Source organism: Artibeus jamaicensis, unplaced genomic scaffold (genome assembly GCF_021234435.1).
Source record: "Artibeus jamaicensis isolate MK-2021 breed Jamaican fruit bat unplaced genomic scaffold, CSHL_Jam_final scaffold_1019, whole genome shotgun sequence".
Classification (NCBI taxonomy): Eukaryota; Metazoa; Chordata; class Mammalia; order Chiroptera; family Phyllostomidae; genus Artibeus; species Artibeus jamaicensis.
Genome location: NW_026522025.1, coordinates 21,301,486 through 21,322,924, shown reverse-complemented (window position 1 = coordinate 21,322,924; position 21,439 = coordinate 21,301,486). Strand labels below are relative to the sequence as shown.

General features: G+C 34.2%; 1 protein-coding gene across 1 annotated transcript in view; it reads left to right on the top strand.

The window, feature by feature from the left end:
• LRRIQ3 (leucine rich repeats and IQ motif containing 3) overlaps positions 1-21,439 on the top strand; it is a 105,661-nt gene that overhangs the window by 24,256 nt on the left and 59,966 nt on the right. The window contains exon 4 of the mRNA XM_037141088.2: positions 7,843-7,976. Coding sequence (XP_036996983.2) covers positions 7,843-7,976 — 134 coding nt within the window. The remainder of the gene's footprint in view (positions 1-7,842; positions 7,977-21,439) is intronic.

Below are 21,439 nucleotides of genomic sequence, written 5' to 3'. Positions count from 1 at the left end.
TATATATATATATATATATACACTTGATGTTTTTATTTAATCTTATATCCTGCTAATTTCCTATTCTTTATTCTGAAAGTTTTTGTTGATTCTAAATATTTGTCTTTTCAATGGAAAGTGGATTTTTAACTTTTTTAAAGTTTTCATATTTGAATGAATACACTAGGAAATAGTGTTTTTTCAGTGCTTTAAAAGATAATTTAGATTATTAACTTATATTAATAAAATATTCAATTCTTAAAATATTTATTTGATGACATAGACGTGTTCATAACATCATTTTATATTGATTTTCCCCCACATCCCCAAAGCTTTATTTCATTTTAATTTTTCCATCACCATCTACCCCCATCATACCCTCTTCCACCTCCACCTTCCCTTACCCCACAGTCACCACACTACTGATTTTTCAAACATTGAAATAAGTTACTGGGAATTTTTTCTAAGTAGAGGTTATAAAATCCTTAGGTGGATAGATATAGATATAAGAAAAATGCTTCATGATATATGAATATTAGAACAGATACATTATGTAAAAGTTCAAAAGAGTGTTAATTCTTCAAGTGTTAGAAAAGTCTGGTACAAAGTGTAGGAAGTAAAGTATGTTGCAGAACAGTGTTTATAATACTTTCTAAGTATATATAAGTCTGAAAATAAATACATTAACAATTGATGAAAATAGAAAATCATTTGAGAAGTGGTGATCATGTCTGAAATAGTGTATAAACAATGAACACTGGTTATGGAGATTAGGAAGTTGAAAGACTTTTATAATTGCACATGATTCTTGATATTTAAAAATATTTGAGTGTATTAATTATTTTGTAGTAACAGTTTTAAAAATTAGGGAAATATAAAACAAATCAGTATTTATGTCTGAGTGACTTAACCTGAGCCTAAAAGAAAAATTTAAGTATTCTGGTTGTGTTGTATGGTATAGTCAAATTTAGGAACATGCATAAATAACCCGTTTAAGGACAATTATGTCTGAAGTTCATTTAAGGAATCAACGGGAACTGAGGTGGAAAGTATTGAAAACAACTTTGAATGACATACTAAGGAGTGTACGCTTCTTAATGAATGCAATGAAGATCGATTTAAGGTATTTGAGTAGGAAAGTTAGATTGATTCTGTCATAGTTGGTGCTCCATGAATAAATGGTATTGACAAAATTTTTTTTGAAACATGATTAATCCAGTATTATGCTAGCAGATTAATAGGGGTCAGGGGGAAGATGAGGACAGAGAGATCCATTACTGAAGGCCAGAAATGATGTTATCAGGGTTGATATAGGTAGACAGCCAGTGGCAAAAAAGAAAGAAGACAATGTAGAGGACACTTGGTAAATGCCATTGTTGTAAGTGTTTTACATATTTTATTTATTCATTCCTTCACCAAGTATATATTGAGCACCTAATATGTGAGAGGGATTATTCTGGATTAAATAGTAAATAATACTGACAAAGTTCCTACTTTCATTAAGTTTAGTGGTAAGGCACAAGAAATAAATGTATAAGTCACTTCCCTACCCTTTCCCCCAAAATAAAACAACCATAGAAGCCCAGATGGTATTAATTTCTAAAGAAAATAAAGCGGTAACATAGAAATAAAGGTGAACCTAGGGTGGATGGGGCAGGCTTTCTGAAAAATACCTTATTTATTCTCTATTATATTCTTTGACTTGGGAAGGTATTACTTTTATTTTAAAGAAGAAAATGAAGTATAGTGAGTTTTAGGAACTTATTCAATATCAGTCTAGTCAGTCATGAAGCTGGGATTTCAAGTCTGTCTCAGTTTTATAGTGCTACAGTCTAGATTACATCACAAAGCATCAAGAATACAAAGATTTGACATGATTTTTTTAAACTGATTGAATGTGGGAGGATAACTAAGGTAATAGTCCTCTAATGTTTTGAACTTGATTAACTGGGTCAAAAATAAATGAGTTACAGAAACAGTGGCATTTTAACAGTTTTGGTAGAAAGTTTGGAAAGGTTTATTTGAGGCAGAATATTGATGTAGAGATATCAACCAGGCTTTGAAAATGAAGGACTAAAATTCAGAAATCGTGTTCTGGGTCTAAGATGTAAATCCATTGGGTACAGTTGTTTCACGCTATATCGTGGTTCACTTACTGCGGCCTCACTGTATCGTGGGTTTTAAAAAACAATACAGGCTGAAAGCTAAGGACTCAGCCTTTGGTCACAGTCTCATTTTGTGGGTGGAAAACAGTGGAACTGGTGAGAGGAAAAGAGTGCTGATCCCAGGAAGTAGGACAAAAACAAAGGCAATCTTTATGCTTTATTATCACTTAGGTTAAAGGAAAAGACTGGTTTAAAAATGAAAAATGCTTTAAGTGGTCAAGGAATATTAGCACTGATTCAAAGCTATTTTGAAAGTCTTTTTGAAGGTGATGAGATTATTGAATCTTTGGACTTTCAGTAATTTGCAGGGACAAATATGAAATTATAATGCCAAGTATAGAAACTTTTCTGAGAGAATTTTGGACAAAGAAAAGATAATGTAGGAACGACTGTAGGAAATTAGATTAATAGATTTTTTAAGTGAAATGATAATAACTTCTACATATTTTTTAACTGAGGAATATAACTTTTAATTTTAAAAAAGATTATCAAGTATAAAGGCAATAATTGAGTAAAAACCATGATAAATTATGAATGAAAGTAAAAAAATGGACTAAGTCTTAAAGCAATATAGATATACCAAATTCTGGCAGAATACTTTCCTGAGTTGTAGAGAGTTAAAGAAATATATCTGAATAACAGTTTTTACTTTACTTTGCATTTCTATTTGTTATTTCTGTTTATAAACAATATTCTGTTTATAAGGTTTTCCTTTGAATATTGAAAGATTGAATTTATAGCAATATAAACAAACATTTGAGAAGGAATAAATAAAAATCTATTAGGGTATATATTTATTTAGTTATTGTACTTGTTAACGATAAGAATATCATGAAAATAGAAAATAATAATGAACCTTATAATAGTTAATGCAATAATTTCAATAAATATTATTGTTCTTTTATATAGAGAGCATGGGGTGCAGAAACTAAAGAAGTCTATGTTCATCCTATAAGAAACAAATTAGTGTAATTAAAACTTGTGCATTATAACACAGTAAAATTACCTAGAAGGATCCCATTAATTCTTAACTGTGACATTGAATGACTTATATACTTTTGTTTTTAGGGGTCAAAGGAAAAGCACAGGTTCTTCTTCATTATATGAAATCAAAGTAACTAGAAATTTGAAGTGCTTAGTTATTTAAAATCATAATATGTATGTATATATATACATATATATGAAACTCTATATAAATATATATGAAAATGGGTGTAATCTGAGTGAAGAACCAGTGGTATCAGTTGGGATTGGGTTTTGCTTGCATGTAATAGAAAGCCAACTAAACAGGTTTTTTTTTTAAGTTATATGACAAAAAGGTCAGAGGTAGGCAGTCTTTCTGTGTAATTTCTTAAGGAAAATTTAAAGGACCAGGGTTTATTCTAGCTTCCTGTTTTGTTGTATTTAGCAAATGCTCCTTTTCCCTCATAGGCAATGAGCTTCTTCATGTCCAGGCATGTGCTTAGGTCAGGAACAAAAAGCAAAGCCATCTAACTCTACCCATCTTGTAACAAATTATCCTCGTTTATGTTGTATGCTTGCGGGCAATCTTATTTGTAGTTTTGTGACCTTGTATTCTTTGTCAGGTAGAATAACCACTTTCAGTATTTCCTGCAGTGGGGGGTCTTCTGTTAATCAGTTCCCTCAGCTTCTGTATGACTGGAAAAGTGTTTATTTCTCCTTCAAATTTAAAGGATAACTTTGCTGGATATATTATCCTTGGATGGTAATTTCCCTCTTTCAGTAGTTTGAATATTCGGTTCTGCTCTCTTCCAGCTTGTAGAGTTTCTGCTGAGAAGTCTGGTGATAACCTGGTGGGCTTTTGTTTATAGGTGACTTCCTTCTTTTCCATGGCTGCCTTGAGAGTCCTTTCTTTGTCATTATTTTTTGAATGTTTTAATAAAATATGCCTAGGAAAAAGCCTGTTTGGATTGAAGTAATTAGCATTCTGTTTGCTTGTAGGATTCCAGGATCCGGTTCTTTCCATAGGTTTGGGAAGTCTTATCAACTATTCCTGTGAACAGGCTCTCCGCTCCCTTCTCCCTCTCTTCTCCGGGCATGCCTGTTATTCTTACATCACTCTTTCTAAAGGAGTCCCATAGGTCTCGTAGAGGCCTTGTGTTTGTTTACTTGTTTGTTTATTTGTTTGATGTTCAAGTCTCTTTTTCCTTCTGCATCATTTCTAGATTTCTACCTTTGATATTACTAATTCTTTCCTCAGTCTGGCCAGCTCTATTTTCTATGCTTGCTAGTTTGTTTTTAATCTCTTTTACTGAGTTCTTCATCTCCAGAATTTTTACTTGATTCTTTGTTCAAGTTTCAGTCTTGCTGATAGAGTACTTATTTTGTTCATTGATTTGTTTTTTAAGTTCATTAACTGTCTGATTGTATTTTCTTACATTTGTAGAGGTTTTCTAGAACAGTGGTCTTGAATTCTCTGTCATTTATATTACATATTTCCATGTTTGTATTTTATGGAAATTTTTAATTTTTTTCTGAGCTGCTTTGTCACCTTGATTATTCATGGTATTTGATGGATTTCTTCTCTGCATCTGTGTATGAGTGGTGCTTCTCTAGCAGGTGAATACAAAGAGGTTTTTCTTTGTTATTTTCCAATACATGGTGCTAAATCACAAGTTTTTTAGCTCTCTTGCTTTTATCTGGCTTTTCTAATCCCCACAAGGTGGCGCTTCCCGGGAGGTGGGTGCCTTCCCTGTGTTCTGGCCACCCCAGTCCCAGGGAACTAAGCCCAAGGGAAGTACAGGGGTCCCCACAGCCAGAGATGCCTTCAGTGTTAATGAAAGGCAGGGAACCTCCCCAGGGTCCCTTTTGCCCCAACCCTGGAACCAGTCAGAGCGCACTCTTTGCTCAGGTAGAAAAGTGATTCTGTAGAACCAGTCATTGGGTTTGCAGATAATGTCCACTTACAAATAGAATACAAAAGGATAGAACTTAGGGATCATATACATATAGAAGAAATTAAAGCATAGAAGAAGGAAAGAAAGAAAAAATAAGTGAAAATATATTTAAAATGTCAAACTGATTGGAAATATGCATAATTATATTCAGTATGAATATAATATAGTTTTGCAATTTGTTTTTTCAACTACTCTTCCTGTTAGAACCCAAAGTACTTTCTTCCATATGAGTCATATTACAAAAGGTTTTAATATTCCCTTGAAATGCTTCATCATGTTTTATACCAGGGTTAGCAATAGCCCCATTTTCACTCCAGGGTTACAATAGCGAAAGGTAGACACTAGATGTTTTATTATTCTACCATCTATTTTGTTTATCGTTGATAGTTTTCCCCCCAAGTGTATGTTGTTCTTCGTCAGAATTTTACAGTAATATTTAATTTTTTGTATTAAATTGAAAATATTATTACTAATTATCTGTTATAGTTTTTTATAATTTTAGATTATGTAAGTTTGTATAAATTACTTAGTAAATTGCTTTAGACTACTTTTTGAGTATCAAATGTGGTGAGGTATACAGTTCTTTGCAGGCTCTAAAATTATATATTATTTTAAGTTTTACTATGAAACTGCTGTGGATAACTTTGCTTGGAGGCTTGAAATGTTTTAGCCTCTATTCTAAGTTCTTTATTAATATTCTTTCACAACAACCCAGTGAAGCTGTACTATTGTTATCCCTATTTTGCAGGTGGAGAACCAGGGACAGATAGGTTACATACCCTAGATCATATCGCTAGCAAGTAGTAGAACTGGGATTTAAGTCCAGGCCATCATTTTCTAGTGGAGGAAATGCATGATTTGCCCTTTAGAAAGAGGACATTTCTATTTGTCTTCAAATTTCAAATATCATGGCATTTGTTCAAGTTTACCATAATAGTTTTATTGGCATTTCACAAAATAATTGTGTTAGGGCATCAGAAAGCTGGGGTGTGTCCAGAGGTTACTTGTTCTCTGGCAGGGACACTAACCCTGCCAACAGGTGAAGATTATTTTGTTTATCTTTTTAAAGAAAAGGAATGATTCATGTCACAGTGGGAGGCAGGACTCTGTGCTTCACTGCAGCATGAACGTAATGGTTCTCTGCCGGTGAGACCAGCAGCATTTGACTGGGGCCCTTATGCCCAGTCAGCCAAGCTCCCTGCTGTGTTTTTCCCTATGCACTGGACACCTTGCTTCCAAGCTAGTATCAGGGAGGAGAAACAATTGTCTCTCTACTCTTCTGAGTTATTGACTGAGACTCATGAGATAAAAGACGTGAACAAGACAAAAACAAATTTATCAATTTCTACCTCGTGTACATAGGAGATACCCAGGGGAAAAAGAGTAACTCCTGAAGTATCTTTGAATTCATGCTCAAAGAAAGCGAAGGGGGTGTGTAGGCTTCTCAGGAGTGTAAGTGATTTTTAGTAAAGGTGAATTATGGTCCCTTAGAAGAATAGAGGGGAGTTAGTGATAAAATTTACCTGGGTGTGGTTGTCTCTGCTAAACTTTTCTCCTAATCTTCTAATTTATTCTTCTTTAATAAGAACAGTCTTTTCTGGTTTTTATTTATTTTGAATACCTTTTGGAAGATCTGTCTTTAGGCAGATAAGCGAAATTCAGAGTAGTCCCATCTGTGCTTTCCTTTTTCCCAGGTGTCTGCCGCTCAAAATAATTAAAATACCAAAGGAGCATATTTGGGGGTGGCATATCTTGAATTCCTACAATTATGTTTTGGGGTGACATGAAATAGCACTAATCTGCAAGACACTGTGATTTTTCTTCCCTAGCAGTACATAGTTGATTGAGGGTATGGGCAGAAAATGGGAGTGTTTTTTTAACATGGTGGTTTGGTAATTTTCAGGGTAGATGTCTTTATCAGGGGTGTCAAACTCATTTTTCGCTGGGGGCCACGTCAGCCTCCTGCTTGCCTTCAAAGGCCGAACGTAATTTTAGGACTGTATAAATGTAACTTCCTTAACTAGGAGCAAGGAGCTCAGCGCTGCCACCAGGTAGAAACAAGGTGCTGAGCCTGATAAAACAAGGTAGAGGGCCATTTGGGCCTGGGGGCCTTGTGTTTGCTATCTGTACTTTAAACAATGCAAATTTTAGGTTTTTAAGATATAATCCTTACATCCAAAACATAACTGAAGTGGCTTTTTTACTAACCTGTCAAATGAACAGTACGATGTAGGGAGTCTGTTTCCAAATCTAAACATTTGCAGGAACAAAGATCATAGAGATAATTTATTTAAAGACAACAGAGAATATCTTTTCTCAGGGCAATGTGCTGTGTTCCAGTAAGGACCCAACATTGTAGTTAAGGTGCAACAAACTTTTGAACTACTTTACTTTATGAATACGACATATCAGCTTCCTTGGTGGGGATCTACAGAATGCTTTTAGTTTCTTTGGATACCTATTCATGTCACTGCATTTCAATGATCATCATGACTATGGTTGAAATTTATATCTATGATACCAAATTTGGAGAAGACTCTAGAATGGAAAAAGTTATCATCTCGTATCTTGCATTTTATGAGAAAATTGAAATTATTTGGTGCTGCTAATTCTTGATCTTCTGTTCTAATCAAATATATATAAAAATGTATATTATGCAACTGCTATGCCTTTAAGGCACCTATGAATGTTTTAGTAGTTTTTACTGTTAGACTTTCAAGTTAAAATGTACTTAGAAATACTTTCATGAAATATAAATATCACACATTTTCTATATACAGGGATCAACCTATATGGATGAAATTAATAATATCAAATATATCATTTCAAAAATTAATAAAATTATGGCTCATAATTCACCAGTTTTGATTATTCAAAGATGGATACGTGGTTTCCTAGCTAGAAAATATTTCAGGTATGTTTCATTTTCTTTACTATTTGAATATTAAAATAAGGAAAATGAGTGATAAGCATTGCTCCAATAATACATATTTTTGCATTCCCTTTCAAAATGGTATATTATAGATGACTTGAACTAGTTTTAAGGAAAACACCACAGACTCTGTAGTAATATCTTATAATAGTTGGTATAATAAAAACTTATCACTTTTATTTTTTCTTTTAAATTGACCGTATATAACTAATAAAGTTTTCATTAATCACTGTTTGAGTAATTATTATAGTTTTTCTATTAAATTTATAAACACCAGTCAGAAACATATATTGAATTCCTCTCATGTAATGAGATGAAATAGAAATAGAAGCCATGAAAGAAGTGTGAGGATTTTATATTTTGTTTGGATGTAAAGATAATTTTTGTGAAACATCTACTACCATATCAATGTACATTATTTTTTGGTTAAATGTCTTTTTCTCTCTCTTTAGTCCTTGCATTTCTTTCCAGTAGTTGATATTTGCAAATAGAGAAACACTTTTCTTGGCAGAATCTCTGAACACTGAACTTGGTGAGACAAGATAGGATACTCTGACATCAATTTACGTGTATTAGTCATGCCAAATAGCAAATGTGTGAAAAAGTAAATTAACATTTTTATATAGCTTATTTTCAGATGCAGAATGATAGAGCTCAGAAAGTAGAAATGAAATTTGGCTCTGAAATATAGTTAGGACTAAAATAGATCTAGAAATGGACAATGGGCATTTGCCTAGGAAGCCGGACTAAAAAGTTTCACTGAAATGATACCCAGCGTTCTGTGGGAGGCAGAGAGAATATTCTCACAAATTAGCCTGTGAGAACTAATTAGAGAATGTTCTCACAAGTTAGCCTGTGTGGCTAAATCATAGATGGCAGTAGCCCTGGTAAAGGGAGATAAGGATGAGGCCCAAGGAGCCAGACTGGCCATAACACAGTGACTGAAGTATATATGGAAAAAGAGGTTCCATATATACTTTTTAAACCAAGGTCAAAGTATGAGAAAAAGTGGGCTCACAATTGGGAGAAGAGAAATTATTAGGAATAAAATATGTGGGCCCCCAGTTGGTGTGGCTCAGTGGACTGAGTGCCAGCCTGTGAACCAAAGGGTTGCCAGTTTGATTCCCAGTCCAGGGCACATGCCTGTATTGCGGGCCAGGTCCCCAGTAGGGAACTCGTGAGAGGCAACCACACAGCACTGTTTCTCCCCTCTTTTTCTCCCTTCCCTTCCCCTCTCTAAACACTAAGTAAATAAAATCTTTAAAAAAAAAGATGTGGATGAGGTCTAGGCAGCTGCTGATAGGTGTATATTTATTTAAAATATTATTTCTGTCTCATATGTTTCTTTGAATTCAGAGTGAATTTTGTATGAAATAAACATCTAATTAAAGGGACTTTGTCTTCAATTTATGCTCTTAGGATTGAGTTTTTTGCTCACAGAGTTAAGATTTCCTGTGATACATGTTACATGAGATAAAAAAACCTTGAGCATGGAAATAATACCTGAAAATTCAGCATGAATGAACAGAATTTGAATGAGATTTGTGGGCAGAGATGTCAGTAATAAAAATATATCACAGTACTTCAAGACAGAAAAATTTGAATTATTTCTCTGTAAAGTGCTGTTCCATTAGGCATTACTTAACTACTCTGAGCCTGCGTTTCTTCATACGTTCAATGGTAGAGGGCTGGAACTACTAGTAGTACTTGCTTCATTGTTTGCATGCAGGAGCTGAGATCAGGAATACAGAGCACACAACACCTGGCAAACATGCATATTACATGCTTATTAGCTATTTTTAATATCACCTTTGTCATTGTTGTTATGTCTTGTGTTTTCTGCATTATTTGACTCCACGGGAAACATTTTCCTTGGATTTCTTGCTCCCTTGCAATTACGTTTACCATGGTACCCACAGAGTAATCCTTTCAAAATATAAATCTAATTGTATTCACCAACTTAAAATCCTGCAATCACTCCCAGTTTGCTAAGGGAAAATGACAGATATTTGGCCCTTCGATGTGCGTCACATACTTTTACTGTCACAAGCACTTAACATACTGCATTGTAGTTGAGTTTCCTGTGTAATTGTATCTCCAGCTGTACTGCACACTCGCTATCTCTGTTTGCTTAAGAGATAAGTACATGGATAAATGGAGGGATTGTAGAAGCTAGAATCAGAACAGTATTTCTGGGTTCATTTATGGGAAAGCAAAAACAGAAAGAACTGAGAAAGATGCAAAGCTGCCCTGAGAGGTGCCTGTGGATTCCCACAACCTAAAGGTCTAAGCGATTAGTCCTCTTATGTCTATTACTAACCACACAACAACTGTCTCCCATGCCCAGATGTTTTGCACCTGGCTTGTAATTTGTTCACTTAAACTGCTGAATTTATGTGATTGTAAATCATGTAAACAATTCTATAAATAACTTGCCTAAGGCTGTAACAATATTAAATTATAAATTCAGGACTCAAGTCTATATCTTACCTATCAGAGATAAATAAAACATTTTTATTATTCTGCTAACATTTGCTATGTTGCAAGGGAAATAATACTCCCTTATGAAATTTCATGCACAAATTATAAAATTATACAAATGTACCTTATGTGTCTCATGGGCATGTTACAGGGTGGAATATCAAGTATTAATTTTTATAGTGAGTTCATTTTAGCAATATTTGTTGAGTTCTGGTTGGGTTGCTCAGTTGCTTGGAGCATTGTCCGGTTCACCAAAGGGTCGTGGGTTCCATCCCCGGTCAGGGCAGGTGCCTAGGCAGTGGGTCCCACCTCCAGTGGCGGTACTTGACGGGAGGTGTCTGGTTGCTGTTCCAGTCTCACATCTGGGCTCCTACTTCCTCTAAAGTCAATGAACATGTCTTCAGGTGAGGGTTTTTACAAAATGAACTGAAATGAAATAAAATAAAATAAAATGATACAAAAGTATTGAGTGCCTACTCTGGGTTTGGTACTCTCTAGATTCTGAAGCTACAAAGTGACTGAAGTATTTAGAGTCACTGCCTGATTACATTCTATGGAATTCTTATTTTCACATATATAACAGTATTTAATAGAACATGTTATTATAAATAATGGTACTGTAAGTTATAAAAATAACATAATGACTTTATTGTTACATTATTTTTACTGCAATATACTTTTAGCATGTTTAAAGTTTTAAATTTGTTTTAAGTATAATCATTTAATCTTCCTAGCAGTTATGAGAGGTAAGTATAATTACTTCATAGATACCCTAATAGAGACAAATTGAGGATTAGTACAAAGAAAAGGTGGATAAAAAGAAGAGGGAGCACTATATTTAGATGTTTAATACAAATTATAATTAGAATAAAACTAAGTAATGCATCATAACTTACTAGTGGAATATCTCTCAAAACTCTTTAAATTTATATAGTAGGCCCAGTAGGTAGCCTCAGTCTCAGATAGGGGGATTATAACATGCTTGTGGTAGTTTTCTAGTTGCGTGTTGATGAGTAGCTTGTTAGTTATAACTTCTTTCATGAAATAATTAAAGCATAAAATTTGGAAAATTATAGATTATTTTGTGTCTAGAGTTCTTACCTGCAAACAACAGAAGCTAACTTTAAATGATTTAGTCAGAGATAGCATTTGTTGGAGGTTTATCAGTGAAGCTCACAGAATATCCAGGAAGCGGCAGTACTTGGGCTGGAGAGATGAGAAGTAATGAGAGGCAATGCAGAGCCAAGACTACACCTGACAATCAGTTTGCTCAGGGTGCTTACATTTGTTTGTTATTACTAGCTACACATCATCCTGTCATTCTGCTGCAGTGCCGTCACCTCTCCGTTGTCCTATGCTTTTGGATCATTCCTTAGAAAGTAAAAATTCAGGGAGAAAGTTTTAAATTAGCTGAAGCTAGGTTATATGACAATGTCTTAGCTTTTAAGAGAATGAAGAGAGTATCTGTTCCCTTAAGGCACCCGCACATTGGAGGCAGCCAAGATGGGAGGGTCTTCAGGTGCTGTGCAGCTTTACTGAATGTCCATTAAATTCATTTTTGTTTACACAGACATATATCACAATGGACAAGACTGATATGTTTCTTTCTATTCTCCAAATAGAAAGAAAGGCAGAATAGAAGAAAAATGTTTGTGTGTGTGTGTATACATATATATATGTTTGGGAATAAGGTATAGATCAGGGCTTGGCAAAATAGAACTTGTGGGCACAATCCAATGTGACTTGTTACACAAGAAGAATGGTTTTTATATTTAAAAAGAGTTCTAATAAAATTGGAGAATATGCAACCAACCAAATTTGTACTGCAAAACCTAAAATATTTACTCTCTGGCTTTTTATGGATGAAGTTTTTTTTGAAACCTAATATAGAAAGCTATGCTCAAGGCACAGAGAAAATTTTTATTTTAACTGAATTTATAATGTTATGGATTTTTGGCCTTTAAATTATTTTTTTTCCACTTTTTAAAATTGTATTGTTGTTCAAGTATAGTTTTTTTTTTTTTGCCATTTCCCCCACCTCTCTCCACTACCCTAGCCATCTCCACATCCCTCCCAATTCCACCAGCCTTGGTTTTGTCCACTTGTCCTTTATAGTTCTTCCTGAAAACCCATCGTCTTTTTCCCCCATTATTCCCTCCTACCTCCCCTCAGGTTTCTGTCAGATTGTTCTTTCAATGTCTCTGGTTATATTTTGCTTGCTTTTTTCTTTTGGTGATTAGGTACTTGTTAAAGGTAAGATCATATGGTATTTGTCTCTCACCACCTGTTTTATTTCAGTTAGCATAATGCTTTCTGGTTCTATCCATGCTGTTGCAAAGGGTAGGAGCTCCTTCTTTCTTTCTGCTGCATAGAATTCCATTGTGTAAATGTACCACAGTTTTTGGATCCATTCATTTACTGATGGGCACCTAGGTTGCTTCCCGCACTTGGCTATTGTAAATTGTGCTGCTATGCACATTGGGGTGCGTAGGTTCTTTTGCACTGATGTTTTAGGATTCTTAGGATATAATCCTAGCAGTGAAATTGCTGGGTCAAAAGGCAGTTCCATTTTTAATTTTCTGAGGAAATTCCAAACTGTTTTCCATAGTGACTGCACCAGTCTGCAATCCCACCAACAGTGCAGTTGGGTTCCCTTGTTTTCACATCCTCTCCAACACTTGTTGGCAAAGGGCTTGAACAGATACTTCTCCAAGCAGGACATACAAAGGGTCCAGAGATATATGAAAAGATGCTCATCATTGCTAACCATAGGAGAGATGCAAATTAAAACCACAATGAGATACCACTTCACACTGGTGAGAATGGCCATCATAAACAAATTTATTTTAAATATAAGGAATAAGAGGATTAAATGGTAATGGAAAATACAATAAAAATGAAGCTTAGATAAATAAATATAAGTAATTTATAGTATACTTAATATGATTTCATTATATAAAAGCATTATAGGCAACTTTTAAGTAATACATCTGTTATTTGGTTGGTAATTGACTATTGCAGAATACATTTCGACTCCTCATTTTGGAATGCAGTATAAATATAATAGTCTATTATTTTGTTATGGTAAACTATGTAATTTTGAATGTTGATTTTGTTAAACATGATACATTATTTATAGGTAATGAAGATGAAGTAAATTCTTACCTTATAAACTAGGTATATTAAAGATAGAAGTAGCATAGCATTTTTCAAAGTAAATCCTATTTTAAAAAATAAGTTTAGGTCAACTCTCATATGAAAAAAATTTTAGTCAGGTGAATTTGCCAGATATAAATGATTTAAAATAAAATCTATCTTTGCATATAGTTTGGGTTAATCATGATCTGTAAAGTTACCATACAGATTGAAGCCAGGTTACCTAAAATTTGTAGCTTTAAATTTTACTTAGTTAAATACTATCTTGGAACATAGATGTGCTTTCTTCTATTATTTGCTAATCCAAAAAATCATCTTTGTTAAAATATTACTAAAGATTGAAAACATTTTTATAACTGAATAGACACTTTTAATAATTTAACATAAATAAAATAAACTGTATCTAGTCTTATATTCACCTTAAGGAATTTAATAATACCTCTATTTAAGTTGTCAGAATTAGACTGAATTATTTATTTATTTTTAAGTTTACACAGAATAATTTAAATTTTGCCAAGACTTCACAGAATGTTTCGATTTTTTGAAACGCAGATTAAAAAAATAGAGATATATTAGTGCTTTTAGAAACTAGTTTTCCTTTTTCACAAGTGGTGTGAAAAATAGAATATTTTTTCAAAAATATTTTATTTGTAAGTTTTCATTTGAAAGACACTTGAAATTTCATTTGAAAGAAATGCTGTTTCAAAATGAATGTACCTCTACACAGACAAACAAGCAAGCTTTATTACCATCTTCCTGCCCTCACTGGACTCCTTAGCAAACTAATGGCATATGGAGTTCACTAGACTCCTTCTAACACTGTGTAGGTCTTCCAGCCCTTGGGCAGGAACAGCGCAGCCATCAGCAGGATTCAGGAGATGTAATAATAGTCTCATTGTCTGGCTTCCACGCCTTGACATTTGAGGCTACCACAGCAGGATCACTTTTGTCTGCCTTTTCTTAAGGATTCAGATGAGAACAGTTTTGACTTGGGCATTTCTTGTCATTTCAGAAACATGTTTCCTTTAAAAATATGTAACTTGTAACAAATAGCATGCTCACTTGACACTTAAATTTAACCTACTCTAAAAGCAAACTTTGTATCTGTGACCTATGGATTTTGATTACTTACTCAGAGGACAGTCTATTAAACAAAATTAAATAGTCTCATTACAATGAAGCATTTTCTTGGAGTAGCTATAATAATTACCTTTGCTTGTGAAAGTAGGAGAATACATTTAGGAGGAGATCATGCCCGAACTGAAGTGTTAATAATTGGATCTGATTATCTCATTTAATGGGATAACTAAGAACTTGAGGAGCAGTATTTTTAGTATGATAAAAATAGAATGATAATTCTTTAGAGGAAATGTAATAATTCTCAGTTGACTGTCTGCAGGATTAAATCATAAAACCACTACCAAATTTATATGCGGTTTATCTTCAGTAGTGAAAAACAATAGTAGATGAGGCATATTTTCAAAAAAAAGACAAAATATGCAAAACATTTTGCCAAATATAACTTAGTATTATTTAACACAAGACATGGCTGAGGAAGGAATCTCTGAGTTTATGGGTACTTCAATGGAAACCTCTCAAATAAAAAGCAAATAAGACTGAAAAAAACTGCAAGAGAATATACAAAAACTGTGGGAGAACTACAGAAGATACAACACACAGAAGGAAAAGAGAGAAAGAAAGGAACAAAAGAAGTATTTAAAACAGAAATAATGGAGAGTTTTGCCAGTTAATGTCTGACACTGAACCATAGATCCTGGAAGATCAGAGAACCAAGCAGGGTAAATGCTGAAAACTTACACATAGGCTTATAATATTCAAAGTACAGAAAGGAATCCATAAAAAAGCCAGAGGTGAAAACATCTTACTGTAGAGGAGCAAAGAAAAGAATTACATCTGACTTTTCCTGAAAATACATGCAAGCAATGAGAGAGTGGAGTGAAATATTCAAAAGAGAAAAAGCCACCAATTTAGTAATTTGTACACTATAAAACTATCCTTAAAAAGTGAAGGGAAATACTTTCTCAGACAAATAGAATCTGAGGGAATTTATTGTGAGTAGACCTGACCTGCAAGACATGTCTCAAAATATTTTTAACAAGAAGGAAAATGATATAGATCAGAAACATATATACAATAAAGAAAGAATATCAGGGAGGGAATAATTAAAGCTAAAATACTTATTTTTTTTTATCTAACAGATAATAGTTTATTCAAAAGAAGAATACCAATAATATATTCTGTGTATGTATACATGCACACTTATGTAGAAGTCAAATAAATGACAGCAATAACACAAGGTACAGAAGGGAGGAATTAGGATTGTATTTTTTATTATAAGGTACTAACACTACCTGTAAAGCATTATTCGTAATTAGATTAATTGTAAATATACAGGGCCTGGCACAAATACTGCCCTTTTTATTACAAAATCATAAATATGTAATTGTGTAACATAACAACATCATACTGCAGCACACCATATAATATTTTAGGTGAAATGTTCAAACTAACGCTATAAATTATTACACCGATATTATGACCCTACCAACCACACTCAAGCAGGCCTTACTTCTGCCAGGCCTGTATATTACATACTTTGGCATAGCCACTAAAACAAATTTTATGAAAAAAATACCAACTTGCTAAGAAAGGAGAGGAAATGGGATCATATGAAATGCTCAGTTAAAACCAAAGATGAAAGAAAAAGTGTAGAAGACAAAAATTGGAACAAGAGTAAGGGCAACAAATAGAATACTGTAAGAAATGTGGCAACAAATAGACACTTTGTGCAAATTTTAGTGACTTTGATTGCCAGTGGTCTAAATGTACCAGTTAAAAGGCAGTTTTTTTTCAGAGTGAATCAATAAGCAAGACCCAACTCTGTGTTCTCTACAAAACCCACTGCAAATATAAAGATACATACAGATTAATAGTAAAAGGATGGAGAAAATATATCAGACTCACACTAAAGAAAGATGGAGTAGCTATATTCATTTTTTAATAAATTTAAAAAAATTTTTATTTATTTATGTTTAGAGGGGAAGGGAAGGAGAGAGGGAGAGAAATATCAATGTATGGTTGCCTCTTGTGAGTCCCCTGCTGGGAACTGGCCTGCAACCCAGGCATGTGCCCCGACTGGGAATTGGACCGCGATCTTGTGGTTCACAGGCCCGTGCTCAATCCACTGAGCTACACCAGCCAGGGCACTATATTCATTTTTGACAAAGAAAATTTCAGGGTAAATAAAATTATGAAGGTTAAAGTGGGATATTACATAATAATAAAAAGTCAATGCTCCAGAAAGAGAAAGTTTTTAACACATGTGCATCTAACAGCACAGAGTCATAATACATATGGAAAAAGTGATAAACCTTCAAGGAGAAATAGATTAATTCAGTATTATAGTTGGAAACCTCAATACCTGTCAATCAAAAAATGGACAGATGCAGTGGGCCGAAAATCAGTAAGGACATAGTTAAGCTCAACAACACCATCAACCAACTGTATGTAGTAGACATGTATAGACTACTTCATGCAATAACAGCAGAATCCAGTTTTTCCTCTGTATTTCCAACCAATCAGCCAACATCCCTGCCCATGGAGCAGTGCTGACAGCTTCAGTGTTCTATTTCTGACCCCGTTGGAAGGAAGCAGGGAGAGGACTTGCGGGACAGTGTTTGTAAAGTCCGCACTAGTGTGCAGTGATGTCCCAGGTCTTCACTCTCGCTCGCTGCCCACTCACTGCCTCACCCAGAGCCACTTGTGGCTCTCTATGTGTCATCTCATATAGATACAAAAAAAGAAAAAAAAATCTTTTCTCCTAGTGATGAGAACTCTAAGGATTTGTTCTAATGACTTTCATATGTATCGTACAGCTCTGTTAAATTAACTAAAGTCACCACGTTGTACATGATATCCCTAATACTGATGTATCTTAGAGCAGAAGTTTGTATCTTTTCCCACCTTCTTTCAGTTCTCTCTCCCCTCACACTTTTCTCTAGTAACAACAAATCTCACTTTATTTTCTATGAGTTTGGTGGGTTTTTTCCACATATAAAGGAGATCACACAGTATCATCTTTCTCTGTATGACTTATTTTACTGAGTATAATGCCCGTGGGTTCATCCATGTTGTTGCACTTAGAAAGGTTTCCTTGTTTGTTTGTTTTTAATGGCTGAATAATATTTTATTGTGAATATATACCACAACCTGTTTACTCATTCATGTATCAATGGACATGTTTCCATGCTTTTTCAGCTATAAATAATGCCTCTGTGAGCATGAGGTAGAGATATTTTTTCTAGTTTGTATTTTTTTCCTTTGAATATATTCCTAGAAGTAACATTGATGGATCTTATCGTAGTTCCATTTTTAATTTTGTGAGGATTCTACATACAGTTTTCCATAATGGCTATATCAGTTTTCAGTCCCACCAACAGTGAATAAGAGTGCTCTTTACATCCTAGCCAGCATTTATCTCATACCTTTATGATGATGTCAAGTGTGAGGTGATATCTCATTGTTTTGATTGCACTTCCCTAATGACTAGTGATGTTGCATGTGTTTTGAGTCACTTTTGACTATTGATGTATCTTCTTTGGAAAAATGTCTAATCAGGTCTTTTGTCCACTTTTATTTAATTTTTTGTTATTGAGTTTTATGAGTTCTTTATATTGGATGTTAATCCCTTATAATATATATGGCTTGCAAATACTTGTGCCCTTTCTGTAGGTTATCTTACCATTCGGCTGATCATTGTTTTGGTTGTACTGGAACTTTTTAATTAGATATAATCCCACTTGTTGATTTTTATTTTATTTCTTGCATTTTAGGTGCCATACCAAAAAGGTCATTGACAAAAGCCACTCCAAGGAATTTTTATTCTATATTTACTTCCAGGGATTTTATGGTTTTAGACTTTATATTTCTTAATTTAGTCTTAGTATTTGTAAGTTTTTAATAATTTTTCATTTCTTTTAGTTTGTCCATTTTGTTTGCAAATAGTTGTTCATAGTGCTCTTGTGATCCTTTGTATATCTTTATTGAACATTGTATTTTATTTACTATGCTATTATAGTTGTCTCTTTTTTCCCTTTACCTTCCTCCATCCTGCACCCCCTCTCCCACCAGCATTTCCCATCAGCCTTAGTTCATGTTCATGGTTTGTACATATAAGTTCTTTGACTTCTTCATTTCCCATACTATTTTGAACCTCCCCATCTATTTTGTGCCTACCAATTATACTTTTCAACCATTCTCCACTCCCCTCCTCCTCACTAATAACCCATTCATGTGATCTCCATTTCTGTGATTCTGTTCCCATTCTAATTGTTTGCTTAGTTTGTTTTTGTTTTTTTTTTAGGTTCAGTTGTTGATAGTTGTGAGTTTGTTTTCATTTTACTGTTCAAAGTTTTTATCTTTTTCTTAGATAAATTCCTTTAACATTTTAAATAAGAGGGTTTCACGATGATGAACTCCTTTACCTTTATCTTGTCTGGGAAGCACTTTACCTGCCCTTCCATTCTAAATGATGGCTTTGCTGAATAGAGTAATCTTGGGTCTAGGTCCTTGCCTTACATGAGTTTGAATACTTCTTTTCAGCCCCTTCTTGCCTGTAGGTTTCTTTTGAGAAATCACCTAGTAGTCCTATGGGAATTTCTTTGTAGGTAACTCCTTTTCTCTTGCTGCTTTTAAGATTATTTATCTTTAAACTTGGGTAATTTAATTATAATGTGTCTTAGTGTGTTCCTCTTTGGGTTCAATTTCTTTGGGACTCTGAGCTTCTTGGACTTCCTGGAAGTCTATTTCCTTCACCAGATTGGAAAAGTTTTGCTTCATTATTTTTTCAAATATATTTACAGTTTCTTGCTCCTCCTTTTCTCCTTCAGGCATCCCTATGATTCAGATGTTGGAACATTTAAAGATGTCCCTGAGGTTCCTAAGCCTCTCCACATTTTTTTGCATTCTTGTTTCTTTATTTTGTTCTGGTTGAATGTTTATTTCTTCCTTCTGTTCCAAATCTTTGATATGAGTCCTGGTTTCCTTCCCTTCACTGTTGGTTCCCTGTATATTTTTCTTTATTTCACTTTGCATAGCCTTTACTTCTTCTATTTTGCATCCATACTCAATCATTTCTGTGAGCATCCTGATTACCAGTATTTTGAACTGTGCATCTGATAGGTTGGCTGTCTCCTCATTGTTTAATTATTTTCCTGGAGTTTTAATCTGTTCTTTCATTTGGGCCATATTTCTTTCTTGGCACACCTGTTATGTTATAAGGGGAGGGGACTTAGGTACTTGTCCAGGCAGGGCAACCCACTTAGCTGTGGTATGGCATACTCTGGACGAATATTTCTTCTTTAACTCTTTGGTTGTTGGATTCATACAGTTCAATTTTCTGACAGTTCTGGTTATTTTCTGTTTTTGAATTTGTTGTTGTCCTTTTGGTTGTTCAAGGAAGCAAAACATATCTCTTTATGCCTCTGGCTTGGCTGGAAGTCTCCTTTAAGTGTGGTCCTTTGTATGTCTTTGTATATCAATTATGTCTTGGTTTTCATTTAAAATTTGTTGATATGGATTCTCTCTTTTTTTGCCTTGCTTAGTGTAGGTGAAATTTTGTTTGTCGGTTTTTTCAAAAAACTTCCTCTTGGTTTGGTTATCTTTTGTATTATTTTTCTGTTGTCTACTTCATTGTTTTCCTTTATGGTAACTTTGGGGGACAGCAGAGTAGAGGTTCTCATGAAGCAGTCCACAATGCTGGGGGCCAGGATATTACCCCTCAGTCTAGTTTCCCACTAGGAAACAGGCTCAGAGAAGACTTCTTGGTATGGTGCTTCACTGGCTGCTGAGGAGAAGTTTAGTTAATATGTAGCTATTCCTCTTACCCTCCTAACAAAGTCTGCTTGGTATCAGTGGTGTGGAGATGGTGCCTCAGCCTCACCCCCATGTTCTAGGATTCTCTTAATGGTGTCTTCTCCATGAATAGTTGGTAGTTTTTCTTCTTGTGAGAGAAAATGAAGTCAGGAATGACCTATGTCACCATTTTGGTACTGTCACCTCTTCTCACTTCAGTTTTTAAAAAATTTATAAGTGTGACATTGGTTCACAAAACCATACAAATTTCAAGTTTACAACTCAACAAAACATAAATTTGCATACTGCATTGTGTACTCATCACTCGCAGCAAATTCTGTTTCTGTCCCTACTTATACCCCATTCCTCACGTCCATCCATCTCCATCCCCCTTTCCCTCTGTCACCCCACTGTTGTCTGTGTCTGTGTGTTATAAGAAGATGAAGGGTAAAGCCAAAAAAAAGTTTGTATATATCATCTTCAGTTTTTCCTTCAGTTCTGAAAGATAGCCTTGCTAAATATAAAATCTGTGGTTAAAAGACTTTTTTTTTTATAGCACTTTGAGTCTGTTGTACTACTGCCCTCTGAGCTGAGAATTAAGCAGTTAATTTTACTGGAGTTCCCATTTCCATGATTAGTTTTTCTTTTCTTGTTCTTTTCAGTATTTTTTCTTTCTTTGTTTTTGGATTTCAGTAGTTATACTATGAGTTGTCTGGATATGGATTTTTGTGTTTATTCTATTTGTAATTTGTTGAGCATTTAGATAGGTACATTGTTTTCTTCAGATTTCAAAAATTTTTGGGCATTACTTCTAATATTTTTCTACCTTTTTCTCTTCTTTTTTTGTTACTCCCATTATTCACAAGTTGGTGACTTAATAATACTCATCTTATGAGTCTAGTCACTTGTACTCAATATTTTTCTCTGTCAGCATA